Source organism: Hippocampus guttulatus, chromosome 8 (assembly GCF_054856545.1).
Source record: "Hippocampus guttulatus isolate MCC_2025c chromosome 8, RoL_Hgut_1.0, whole genome shotgun sequence".
Classification (NCBI taxonomy): domain Eukaryota; kingdom Metazoa; phylum Chordata; class Actinopteri; order Syngnathiformes; family Syngnathidae; genus Hippocampus; species Hippocampus guttulatus.
In genome coordinates this window covers 12,693,698-12,706,978 of record NC_141268.1, presented here as the reverse complement: position 1 = coordinate 12,706,978, position 13,281 = coordinate 12,693,698, and the positions used below count along the sequence as shown (strand labels likewise).

General features: G+C 43.1%; 1 protein-coding gene across 2 annotated transcripts in view; it reads left to right on the top strand.

Moving 5' to 3' along the window:
• Window positions 1-913: 913 nt before the first annotated feature.
• The window catches only part of grm2b (glutamate receptor, metabotropic 2b), a 28,115-nt gene continuing 15,747 nt past the window's right edge, over window positions 914-13,281 (top strand). Inside the window, exons 1-3 of one of the 2 annotated variants that reach the window (XM_086117222.1) lie at window positions 914-963; window positions 7,094-7,325; window positions 12,234-12,849. In XM_086117222.1, coding sequence (XP_085973348.1) covers window positions 12,337-12,849 — 513 coding nt within the window. In that variant the 5' untranslated portion in view covers window positions 914-963; window positions 7,094-7,325; window positions 12,234-12,336. Of the gene's footprint in view, window positions 964-6,923; window positions 7,326-12,233; window positions 12,850-13,281 lie in introns of those variants that run through there. The other variant, XM_086117223.1, reaches the window with a different exon arrangement.

The following is a 13,281-nucleotide window of genomic DNA, read 5'->3' as shown; positions in this document are numbered from 1 at the left end:
TAATCGGGAAACATTTTATCAAAGCCCGAAATAGATCACATTCGGCAGCCCCCCCAACCCCAAAATTTGTGCTTATGCAGATACTTGCCATTCACACGTCGAATATCGACTGCAGTCAATTCTTTTGATTTCAAATAATTCTTTTGATTAATAATAATTCAAATAATTGATTTGAAAACATTTTTTTGGTCATGCAGCCATTCCACTTGGGGGGAAACTAAACTATCCCGGGATGCCATCTGTTTTATTTTATTTTTTTAAGATCTGATGTTGTATTTCAAAATAATGGTGGCCTGCAGATAAAGCTGTCACAGACCCTGTGGCCATTCATATCGGTGCTTATAAATCTCAGCAACTCTCCCAAGAGAAGCGTAGCCCGTAACCTGCTGACCTGAGAGCACAAGCCACACCTCTTCCTGCATTTATGGTTTGGTGAGCTGGATTTTCATTCGAACAGCAGTCAGAAATGTCTACTCATCAGCCAGATCTTAACATTAGGTACAGTACACCGACGCAACTGACCCATAAATCAATGAATATATTAGCATATGTATAAATCACAAGTCAGACCAACTCACACATGCCAAGAACAATAATGAAACATTTATTCAATTAAGAGTGGCGGGAAGGAATGAAGTACAAATCTTTCATGACTGTTCTTATATTTTTCATGTACTGTATTCATTCTCCCCATCCATGGGCTTATTTCAGACAATTGTTTGATGATTCTGGGCAAATATGTAATACCTAAAGCCAGCCTAAAAATCACCAGCTTCGGCCATTTTAAATATTCTGTGTCCAATCTGGGAAAAACAATGAGATGTGAGTGTATTTTCTCCAGTTATTATCATTTGGTAATTGTGCATTTTTCTGTTGCAAGCAGATGCTAGCGATCTCTTAAACCACAAACAACCTTCAACTGGATTTTTTTCTCCCTTCTTCTCAGTACGAGCACTATTTACGGTAAGTTAAGGTATGTCTGAAACTATTTTATGCTCAGTGATTTTTTTTTGTTGTTGTTGTTCGATCCATCCATATTTACAGTAAAAGTGTTTTTTTTTTTAAGTGAACATTTTTACTTTATGCTTTTGTACATCTGTCCTTCAATCCTTGATTGTGAAGAATATGCCATTCATATTCAGTACAAGAAGAAATTGGGCATGTATTATAAATGTAAAAAGTCTACAAGTCGTATCGGAAGGAAAGATGAACAGATATGTCCTGGATCTGGCCCAAGTGTAAAGTCGGCATATGCTAGGTCGGTGATTCAGAGTCATCATATGTTGCGGAAAATGAAATAATTTGTCTTCATTTGTCCCCCCCAAAAAAAGATCATTTACAAAAATATATTTGTTGGTCTATCTATACCAGTGACATATAATGACAGACAGAACAATTGAATGCTTTCTCCATTAGATGGCAGCGCATCCACCATCTGCCATTCACACAATATAAAATCATGGCTTCCTGCAAGCATATCAGCTTTGTGGTGTTCAACTAAATTAAAGGTAAACTTTTGGAGATATTTTTGTTTTGGTAGAGTGCAGTAAGATTTTTTTTTTTTTTTTTTGTAAAACGTGCACCTTGGCTCAGTAGAGGTTGGGGAACACTGTGCGTGGGGGTTGTTTTAGCATTTAGCATCAAATACTGCTTTGGTCAAGATGGCAAAAGAGAGGGGGGAAAAACCTACGGACATAACTAATTCTTTAATTTACTTGTAATCGATACGCCTCTGTGATGCTGAAAGAATGCTGAGTGTTCATCTGTTAAAGGTTCTCCAAATAAGATAATCTATAGTTGGTTTATACGTTCTAAATCCCAATGCTAAAGGGCTTTTTGTCCCCCGAGGTTAAACGTGATAGATGAGATTCACGGATGTAATAGAAGCCCCGAGGTGCTATAATTACCAGCAGCAGATGTACCCCAGCCCTGGCTTGTTTACTGTGCACACACACACACACACACACAGATTTACTGCTGAAATAGCTTCAACTTCCCTCAAAGTCTGAGAGCTTCGAGAAATGCCTTCACACACAAGTCCGTATATGAGTGATGAGAAGAAGGAGATTGACGGGACAGGGCATCAAAGGAATGGGACAGAAACAAGGCGCCTCTTAAACACTCTGAAAATCGGGCAAACCTTTCGATCGTGGAAATGTGAAAATCTCTTTCCACGCTGAACTTTGAAGGTTGCCTCAAAGTGGAATGAGGCTAAAGAAGGGCAGAGTGAGATCATCCGCTGATATTCTGGTTATCAGCAACATCACCAAATTGATTCAGAGTCTGTCAGGAAAGCAAGGACAGGGGGTGGCTTATCAAAATCTGATGATGTACAATTCAACCGAAACTTTCAAGATAAAAATGTTGCCACGTAAGCTACATGCATGACGTCACGTGAGACTAAACATAAGAGATATACTGCACACATGCTGTATTTGAAGCAACCGCATGCCTTTTCTTAAAAGTCTGTGAGCTTAATGCTAACACATTACAGAAAACACCATAGACAAGCTACCGAATTGCATCTCCATAGCGGTGTGATAAATCTTTAAGCAATGAATCTTTCCACACTAACGATGCAACAACACATGTAGACAGACAATATAACAATACAGCCATATCTGTGAAGAATGACTAATAATAATGACTGAGTCACGTACAGTTTTTCTTCCTTTGCATGACTGTATTATTGGCCTACTGCCGTGCGGGTGCCAAATCTCGCACACCAGAAGGAGTTGCAATGAATTCATCTTGACGCACAAATTATTTTAATTCTTCAAACAGTCTATTTCATTATTGTTATATGATTTTACAAAGCCCGGTAGTCCAGTGGTTAGCACGTCGACTTCACAGTGCAGAGGTACCGGGTTCAATTCCAGCTCCGCCCTCCCTGTGTGGAGTTTGCATGTTCTCCCGGGCCTGCGTGGGTTTTCTCTGGGTACTCCGGTTTCCTCCCACATTCCAAAAACATGCATGGCAGGCTGATTGGACTCTCTAAAATTGTCCCTAGGTGTGAATGTGAGCGTGGATGGTTGTTTGTCTCTGTGTGCCCTGCGATTGGCTGGCAACCGATTCAGGGTGTCCCCCGCCTACTGCCCGAAGACAGCTGGGATAGGCTCCAGCACCCCCCGCGACCCTAGTGAGGATCAAGCGGTTCGGAAAATGGATGGATGGATTTTACAAAGTACAATATTATAGCTTGCTTGTTTGCCATTCTAAAATATATTGCAAATTTGTTTTTTGTTTTTTTTTTTGTGGAAGCTGGAACCATTAATTGCAACTTCATTCATTTTAAATGGGGATAGACAATTTGTGATATGAGTGTTTTGAGTTACTAGCGTGGGCATGGAATGAATTAAACTTGTAGCTCAAGGCAGCCCCATTAAAATAAAGGGATGGGAACTTGGCGGTGTTTATATAATAAAAAGTTATGTTCTCTATTATCGGTTAACTTCTTTGTACACTTGTATGACAGTCAACAATTCAAAAAAAAATAAAAAAAGTGAATTTACTTTCCCATAGACTTCGTATCCAGCATTAAAATTTGAGTACACATATTTATTATGCTGCACTTTGCTTCTTTTTACACTTGTATAACCGTTTCGAAAGCTTGGTGGCAGTTTAACCCCGGGCGAAATGAAGTGAAGCAAAGTAAGAACAGATGAGCTTATTTACATGGACGACTGTATTGCTCGACTTAATGTTTGGGTGAAGAGGGCAAATAAACTCATTAACAGCCGCGGCAAAGTTGTCAGCACCAATGAAGAGAACACATTGCAGCATCCACTCAACGGTGGTACGAGAAGTGGGTATCATTTGCATAAAAGTCATATAAAATATCTTCAACATGGCAGAATCATTTAGCCAGATGTCACCTTTAATAATTGGGCCTTCCTTGCACATGATCTATAGGCAACATTTTTACATAATTTATTTTTTTGCAGCTCTGGCACAAATGTTAAGCAGGATTTTCAAACCGTTCTTCTCACGCATTTTATTGCGAGCATCAATCTGCTTAATCCAGATGATTTTAAACAATTTATCAGTTAAACAAAGAGCAACAAAAAACAATTTAACAAACAAACAAACAAACAAATTTCATTATCATGCACTAAACGTGCAACTGTGCAAGATTTAAGATTAATTGACTCATTAGTCGAGCTTCTGTCCCAGCATCAATTAATGATCGGGGGGGGCACTTTTGATTCATTATTTTATTTTTAGTATGCGGCCCAAGAAATCAAATAGAATACTGAAATAAATGAGATGAAGCATTTATGGTCAATTCATGGATAATTAAAGGTAGATTCGTTGTCAACGGTTTTTACTCTTTCCGAGTTATTCCTCATTGGATACATTGATTGCCTGTTGTCACTGTTTAGCAGTTATTTGTCACTTTTTAATAATTACAATAAGACCCAAGACCGCCGCATCCTCACTACAAGTTAGCAGCACTTTGTTTCAGTCCCCCTAACCCCCTGTTATTTGCCCTGACATTAATTGGCATGTTTCTATCTAAAGTCTGAATTCCGCCCACTTGCCATCCATCATTGTAACGTAAACTACAATTGAATTTCAGGAGAAAATTGGTCCCTTTGTGTTAGTTGAGAGAATTATGTAACAGGCTGGACCTGCTCGTCATTTTAATTGCCGCTGCACAGCGAAAGACCTTATTTGCCCAACCCGTCCTGCGCAGCTATTGTCCTGAAATGAAGTGTGCGCGTGTGCACACGCGCGGTTGCGCGTGTGCTTGAAGTATGTGAAGGTGTCTGAACTGCTTGAAAAACGAAGCCGCAGTCACATATTCTGTAGAACCAATTTGATGTTGCTTCCTGAGCCAAATGATGGACTTAATTTGGTTTGTGTAGCCCAACACCTCGCCACTGCTGACCAATTATGCAACAGAAATGCTACTGATGTCATATTCCCCCGGGAAAAGGGGGTAATGCTCAATTAGCTGCGATACAGACTCTTGAATATCCGCTAAATCAGGGGTCACCAACTCTGGTCCTCGAGGGCCCCTAGCCTGCATGTTTTAGATGTTTCACTCCACCAGTGCACCTAATTCAAATGATCTAGATTGTTATAGGGGCAATTTAAAGAGTTCCATTCACCTGTCACACATGTTTTTAGAATGTGGGAGGAAACCAGAGTACCCGGAGAAAACCCACGCATGCACGGGGTGAACATGTAAACTCCACACAGGAAGGCCGGAGCCAGAATCAAACCTTGCACCTCCGCCCTGTGACACCGACGTGCTAACCAATGCCGCCCCATCTTGATTATATATTTAGAAATTCATTGTGGCAGTGCACAAACCTGTTGCCAGACCTCAGTTTTAAGGGAGGCACAAGAAATGCATGGCGGGATTTTGTTTGGTGGGTGGGATGTTGAGGGCCCAATATTATGACCTTACAGTCAGTCAACAGCAGCATTTTTCACAGCCCCGCTTTGTTCAGCGGAGAGATCGTTGCTGTTGAACGGTCTGCGACTGGATGGATGTAAGGCTTGAGGAGCCGACGATGAGAAGTAAGGAGCGTTAGCGCGGAGCGCCGATGCGGATTTGGAACTGAGAGTCGCGGCTTGGAGTTTGAAGCGGATTACGTGGGACAGGAGAAGTGAACTAATCTCTTTTCGTCAATGGACGCTACAGCTTTGTTGTTTGCTTTCAAAACTTAGCTTGTAGCAGACGTGTGCACATTTTCAGCATGACATCTCTGATCCACTGGTGAAAGGACACTTTGATCCTCTCCTCTTTCATCTATAACTGCTTCAGACAACAAAGTGTATGCAGAAAAGTGGTGAAGATTGCACGACTGTCGGTGTCCTGTGTGTTGTGTTGTGTTATTTTTGTTATTTTGACTTCAAAATGGCGTCGCAAGAGTGGCTGCCTTTCCAGCAGCTCCTATATTTTGTTGTTCTACTTCTTCCTTTCATAACTTTGCTGCTGTGAATTGGGAATTTCTCCATTGCGAGACTAATAAAGGTTTTCTTATCTTATCTTAAATTAGCTGCGGGGGAAAGGCTGTCTGTACAGTATGTGCCCTATGATTGATTGGCGGCCTTCACGGCCAGAAATTATTCTGTGCGCACGTTGTGGCTACAGGATATTGTGGTCACACTGTAAATGTTGTGTCCAATCATGTCTGGGGTTCCATAGTCACCAATGGAAATGATTTATGAAGACTGCCTGTCACATGATTGGTGTAGTACATGTTTTAAAATAATATATATTATTATGATTATTACACCGGTTATAATCCCCCAAGGGGAAATCCACATTAGACGTTTCTGTATTTTATTTTATTTTTTTATCCTGCACACTACACAGAACCAAATCACAAACATGGAAGCATGCAATGAGAGATCATATTGTGAAAGGGGCTCATAAACACTGCCACCCCTCTTGAGCTTTGGAGGAGGTTATATGACGCGTTGCTCAATGGCACTTCCACGGTAGCCAGGAAGCAGATTAGCATCTCTCTGCAGTGGGACTTAAATTGTAACCCTACGGTTTCAAAGCCCAAGTCCTTCCAAATGCGCAGGAGCACACTCACCAAAACCTCCAGCTTTATTGTCGAGTGCATGCGCCACTCAACTGGAGTGTGTTTGGGCTTCAGTGAGATAAAGGTGAATGAGGTTGCCAGGTCCTGAATGAAAGGTCCTCCTTTTGTGTGGCAAATTTTTATTTGGAGCAAAAGTGAGGGTGTATTTTTGCAGGAATCAAATTCGCTTTATATGTTTATATATTTATTTATTTATTATTATCATAATTTTATGTGATCGCTCCTGTTCGCCAAGCTGTAATTTTGTTTAAAACCGAGCTTCTCCCAGCCTGCCTCGTTTGGCTTTGTTTGGAAGTTGCTGGCAGGCGGGAGCGCGCAGCGTGGTCGCGTTGCGCTCACTGAAGCAGCAGAGGCGCGTCCGCGTTGCACCACTAGCGAGATTTTGCAGCTCCCTCTTGTTTCGAAGTTCGTTCTGACCACTTCCCCGCGAGGAGAGCTCGTGAAGTTAAAAAAAAAAAAACTAAACAAAACAACCCACCCCCGCCACATTATTCACAATCTAGATCGCTTCCATGTATTTTCTGTAGTGGCCAGTGGCAGCCCGCGCGAGGTTGGACCTCGCTTGGTCCAGCGGTCCGACGGCTGGCAAGTTGGAGAGTACGAAAGAGTTTTTTGCCAGTGTGAGCAAACACTTCAGAACCAAGGACAGATCCAAGCAGCAGCCTGGCAAACATCTTATTACAAGAGGGCTGGTCACCTGAAGCGGCTCGCGCTGCGTGCGCGATCACCAAGGAGAGCTGCACACCAATAACATTTTGGGTAAGACACCACGCTTTCTTTACTTCCATTGAAATTTATTTTTTCTGCATCATGAGCCTGAACTCCCTCTCCATTTGTTGTTGTTGTTTTTTATATACATATCTGGATGAGAGATAATTCCACATTGTATCCCAACCTGTCTTCAATTGAATACAATTTTAGATAAAAAATAACCTCAGTGTGACTAATTAGTTTATGAAGCAAACTTAAAGCACTTGCTAAAAACAGCAGAAACAATCCAGGTCTGCGAGGGACGTTTTATATTTGTAACGTTTGCTCCAAAATATGTTTAGACAAAATACCAGTCCATGGCCTCTTCCTTAGGTACACCTGTAGGTACTGATGGTAGGTCTGATGAACAAAAATCTGCTCTGACGAAAGTAATAATGCTAAATTTGTATACACCCAACTATGGTTATTATCGTGTGTTCTTTTTTTTTTACTTTGATACAGTTCCTGCATTAAGATCCGATCTGTATTGTGCGAGTGTACCTAATCTAGTGTCCGTCGGACGTCAGATCTCCACAGTGATGGATGACAAACGCGGTTGGAGCTGTCACTCTCACTTTCTGCCTTGCTCTTCCACACGCAACGTGTTTGTGTGGCGTGAAAATCAGGGTTGAATCTAAACAAGTGGCATTGTTGCACTGCACTTTTGTACACTTGAAATACCACACGATTTAAAAACATCAGACGCCAAGTGAATTGTGGACGCACAGGAGACCAGGATGAAGTACAGGCAGGTCTTCCATATTAGCTGACAGCAGGTTGATGATTTTAAATGGAGAATCGCCCTTCCTTTATTTTAAAACATGGTCATTTGTCGCCCCCCCCCCCCCCGCCCATTAAATTTGTTTGATGTTGTGTGCACAGAACCTGGTAGTACTCAATCTCGGTCATGAATGATAATCTTGTCGGTGTCGGTGGTGTAAACACGTGGAAGCTTTTTTTAAATTTTCATTCCTTATACCTCACGGGAGGAGTGCCGCGTTCTGTTAGTACAGTATTCAAATTCATATGTACGCATTCAATTAAATGTCACCGCCAGTGGGCATCTGATATTCATTCAACATCAATTGATGTCATAATGATGCTTGCACATTGGAGGATTCCACCAAAGTGTGCACAGGCTGATTAGTATCCGATTAAGCTAATCGTAAACGGTGCATGCTTTTGAGTGATTTTCTTCAAGGAGATGCTGAGCATTCACATCGCATCCAAAACATCCATCCATCCATCCATTTTCCGAACCGCTTGATCCTCACTAGGGTCGCGGGGGGTGCTGGAGCCTATCCCAGCCGTCTTCGGGCAGTAGGCGGGGGACACCCTGAATCAGTTGCCAGCCAATCGCAGGGCATACAGAGACGAACAACCATCCACGCCCATACTCACACCTAAGGACAATTTAGAGCGTCCAATCAGCCTGCCATGCATGTTTTTTGGAATGTGGGAGGAAACCGGAGTACCCGGAGAAAACCCACGCAGGCCCGGGGATAACATGCAAACTCCACACAGGGAGGCCGGAGCTGGAATCGAACCCGGTACCTCTGCACTGTGAAGCTGACGTGCTAACCACTGGACTACCGGGCCGCCCTGCATCCAAAACATCCAATTAAATCTCAATTACGCCCACTGTCGACCTTATCAGCATAATGTTATGAAAACCAATAGGAGGGATGGATCAAACTCTGCCTTTAACAGACTTATAATACTTGCTTTTAATTGTCACTGTTAGAGCGGTATTTATTTAACAATAGTGTATGTTTACTGCGTATTAATTTTCATGATCATGAGGGACTCTTAACATTTTTTTTTAGAAGTTTAATTGATTGTGAAGTCGAGTGTATTTTGTGTAATTGAATGTTATCTTGTAGCGAGGCAATATAGAGTGTCCAAACTCAACTCATTTAATTGATAGGTTGAAGTTACTTACCGTAATTACACAAGTTAACAGAAACGGTTCTCTTGTGATGCAGTGAAGTTCAGCATAAGACAGACTAGGTCCAAAAGAATAATCACAACTCTACTTTCTATATAGAGGACTTTAAAAACACCTGCAGTTGCATACGAGGTGCTGTACACAAAGTAAAACTCTTGACTCATTCAATGACGATAACAACTATAAATTAATAACATAAATGCATCCATCCATTATCTGATCCGCTTATCCACACACATTGGGCAGTAGGTGGGGGACAACTTGAACTGGTTGCCAGCCAATCCAAACCGGTGTACCCAGAGAAATCCGACGCAGGCACCGCGGGGAGAATATGCAAATTCAACACAGGAAGGCCGGAGCCAGATTCAAAGCCACAACCTTTGCACTGTGAGGCGGTGGACAAGTCGACCATCATGGCACCCTCTCTCTCTCTCTCTCTCTCTCTAGAGCAGTGGTGTCAAACTTATTTTTGTCGCGGGCCACTTCAGAGTTACATCTTCCCTCGTAGGGCCATTACGACAGTGAAACCGAATAAATGTTGAATCACCACATCGTATTATTACTTGTACACAACAAATCAAATACATGGATTACTAGTTTTAAAATCTGTCAACTGTTTTTTGTTGTTTGTTCAATAATTGTCTCAGTGAGTGTAAACAAATTATTGCAAAATCTCAACATTATTTATGACACATGACAATTTGACATTGTGGTCCAAATTTGAGCAAGCATCATGGAAGCTGATACACGTGATTTGCTTTCGTGGGCCACATAAACTGACGTGGTGACGTGGATCTGGCCCCTGGGCCTTGAGTTTGACACCTGTGCTCTAAGGCATGACGGAGGTCAACTGGTTAGCACGTCTGCCTCACAGTGCGGTGGTGCAGGTTCCGGCTTCGACCTTCCTGTGTGGAGTTTGCATGTTCTGCCCGTGCCTTGCGTGGGATTTCTCCGGGTATTCCGGTTTCCTCACACATTCCCAAAACCTGCATGGCAGGATCATGGAACACTCTAAATTGTCCCTAGGGGTGAGTGTGAGCGCGAACAGTTGTTTGTCTATGTGTTGCACTGCGATTGTCAACTGGTATGGAAGACTCAGTTGTCCATAGTTGTGAATGTGAGTGTGAATGGCTGGTTGTCCTCAAAAGGCTTGAGCTCACTCGCGACCCAAATGAGGACAATTTCTATAGGAAATGGATGCAAGGATGCTTCACCAATGTTCACAGTACAGGTGGTTCTTGTTATGTCGGGCTCCCACTTAACATCTTCACAAAGTTACACATCGTCGTGCACACTGTGCGACTGTACGTGCCAATCACAGCATAGCTGACCGTGAGTCTGCACTGACTCACACATCACACACTGGCTATATTTGGACGAGACAATGAAGAATGGTGTTATCGAGGCATCTTTTATGCTAATAGGGAATGGACATGTACTCTCTGACTGCCTCCTTACGTTTGAAGTTTCGGAGACCGAACACACTCGTCCGCTGCGTCTACATCGGCGTCCTTTTAATGACCTGATTGAAAACTGATGGCATCATTTGAAGGCTGATTGAGCCCCTGGTTATCTTTCAAATCGGAAATGCCTTTTTTTTTCTTTTTTTGGATTACTTGCGTTTCATGTCCTCTATGGCGTCTGACTGCATTTGCACTTCTTAGGGCTTTGAGAGACCTCCAACCTCCATTTGGCCTAGTTTACAAAGGCTCCCCTAATTGGCTGTTCCTTATGGCGCCATTAATTCACACGGCGACCTTGCCTTTGCAACCAGAAAGCTGCCATCTGCTCCAGTGCGGAAGCGCAATTAGACTTTTTCCACGCTGGACGTGTAAGTGGCACTCTGACCTTCACTCTATTAGGTCAAACGTGTTTGACGACGCCTGCGCCTCTTTTTCTGCTTTTCGTGTTGCCCCCCCCCCCCGCAGACGTAACTTCGATCACATCTTCACACTCTCTGCGAACCTCCTCGCTGGATACAAAGCAGCGCATTCATCAATGCGCCGCTCGAGCTGCCACCCACAACCTGATGTAATATTTATCCTGAGCGGGGGGAATGCAGCATTCATTAGACACTTACCTTCCTGTTGTTTTCCTGTTGGGAATGCCACAGAATATTCTTTGAGCACATTTTGGGGGCGAGCTGCCTGCAAGCAAGGCGGATTGATGAAATGTCAACGGTACATTTTGAGTCATCACCTGTTTCGGAAATATTACGTAGCATGCGTGTGGAAACACTCAAAAGTTTAAAGAAAACGGAATATGAATTAATGAGCGTGTTCGGCATCACTATTATAATTTAATGAGCGCTCGTCATTATCATTCGACATCACAACAACTAAAAAAAATCCAAAAGCCCGCCCCTGTCGAGATCCATATTAGCATACACTGCCCGCTTCCCTGCAGTTCAACCCTCACTTATTTTTTTTAACCCACCAAGTTACCATGGCAACCCCCCTTCAATGAGGAGCACCACCATCTATGTGTCATCTCCTAGTAAGCTGGGAAAATCCTCCTGACTTGAGAAGTGTCTGGAATATCTACGGCTTGGATGTGTCACGCCTCATGAAAAATAAATAAACAGTTTTCAGGGTTGCCCTATTATTTCCTAACAGAAAGATTTGTCTACACCAGGAGAATGGCAAAAAAACAACAACAACAACAAAATGACATACTCTTATTGAGAAAAACTACGTTCCTTTATGTTGGTGAGTGTATCATAATGTTATTATCATCATGGAAACGTAATGGAAAATAAATCCCAATAAAGACAATCGTTTAATGGCAAAATTGATTTCCTTTGTATATTCTTCCTCTTTTCAAATGTTCTTCCTGCTTGACTGCTCTGGACTCCAACGTGACATCACTGCCAAAAATGTCCTGCTAATCATTCGTCTCTCTTCTATTTCCACCCATATTTTCAACCGGTGGGGTCACATTAATGACCATATTCTACATTTCATTTCTAGGAAGTGGTCAACATGCTTTGTCCAATATCAGGAGACACGCACTGTCTGTAAACCACCACCTCCCTCCACTTCGATTTACCGAGCCCAACATCCTGCTCCCGCCATGCTGAGCGACACGCTTCGCCTCAGGTCATCGGCCATTCCGGCACTTTCCTACTGGCCCCTCCACGTCCTCCTGCTGGAGCTGCTGGTACCGGGTAGCCTGCCCAGCATGTCCAGATTCCCCCCTGCGGCCAAGCGTGAGATCCTCATAGACGGTGACTTGGTGATCGGCGGCCTCTTCCCAGTGCACCACAAAGGCGAAGGGACGGAGGACTGTGGTAAAATCAACGAGGAGCGAGGGATCCAGAGACTGGAGGCCATGTTGCTGGCCCTCGACGAGATTAATTCCAGTGATCGCATCCTTCCCGGACTGCAGTTAGGGGCGCACATCCTTGACACTTGCTCAAAGGACACCTACGCTCTGGAGCAGTCCCTCGATTTTGTCAGGGCGTCCCTCACCAAGGTGCACGACCCAGGCTTCATCTGTCCGGACGGGTCCCGACCCATCCAGAATGAGGTCCAGCTGGCCATTTCGGGGGTCATCGGCGGATCCTACAGTGATGTTTCTATCCAGGTAAATGTGAGAATTGAAGCATGCAGCAGTCAAAAAATGAGATTGACATCCCCGCTTTAGGGCGAAATGTAAAGAAGATGCCTTTGCAGAGTTGGATATCTCTATGCAGGCATCCGCACTGAGTTTGGAGATTCTCAGAATGATACCATTAAGATGGCAGATGCATTATTACAACTCGAGGAAAGGCAGGCATGTCACATTTCTATGACATGACAACCATGCCACACATGAATTACATATTGCAGTAGTCAAACCTTGAGAACTGCGCCTACATTCCATCGATTTGAAAAAAAAAGAAAAGCGCCACATCATCAATTTTATATCACTCTGTGGTTGCTTTTGACATCTGGCCGCATTTAATCTTGTGTTTAAGCTCGACTGAGTCTCTGTTTGATTTTCGTGCTCTGCATTAGAGCAAAAGTGAGTTGGATG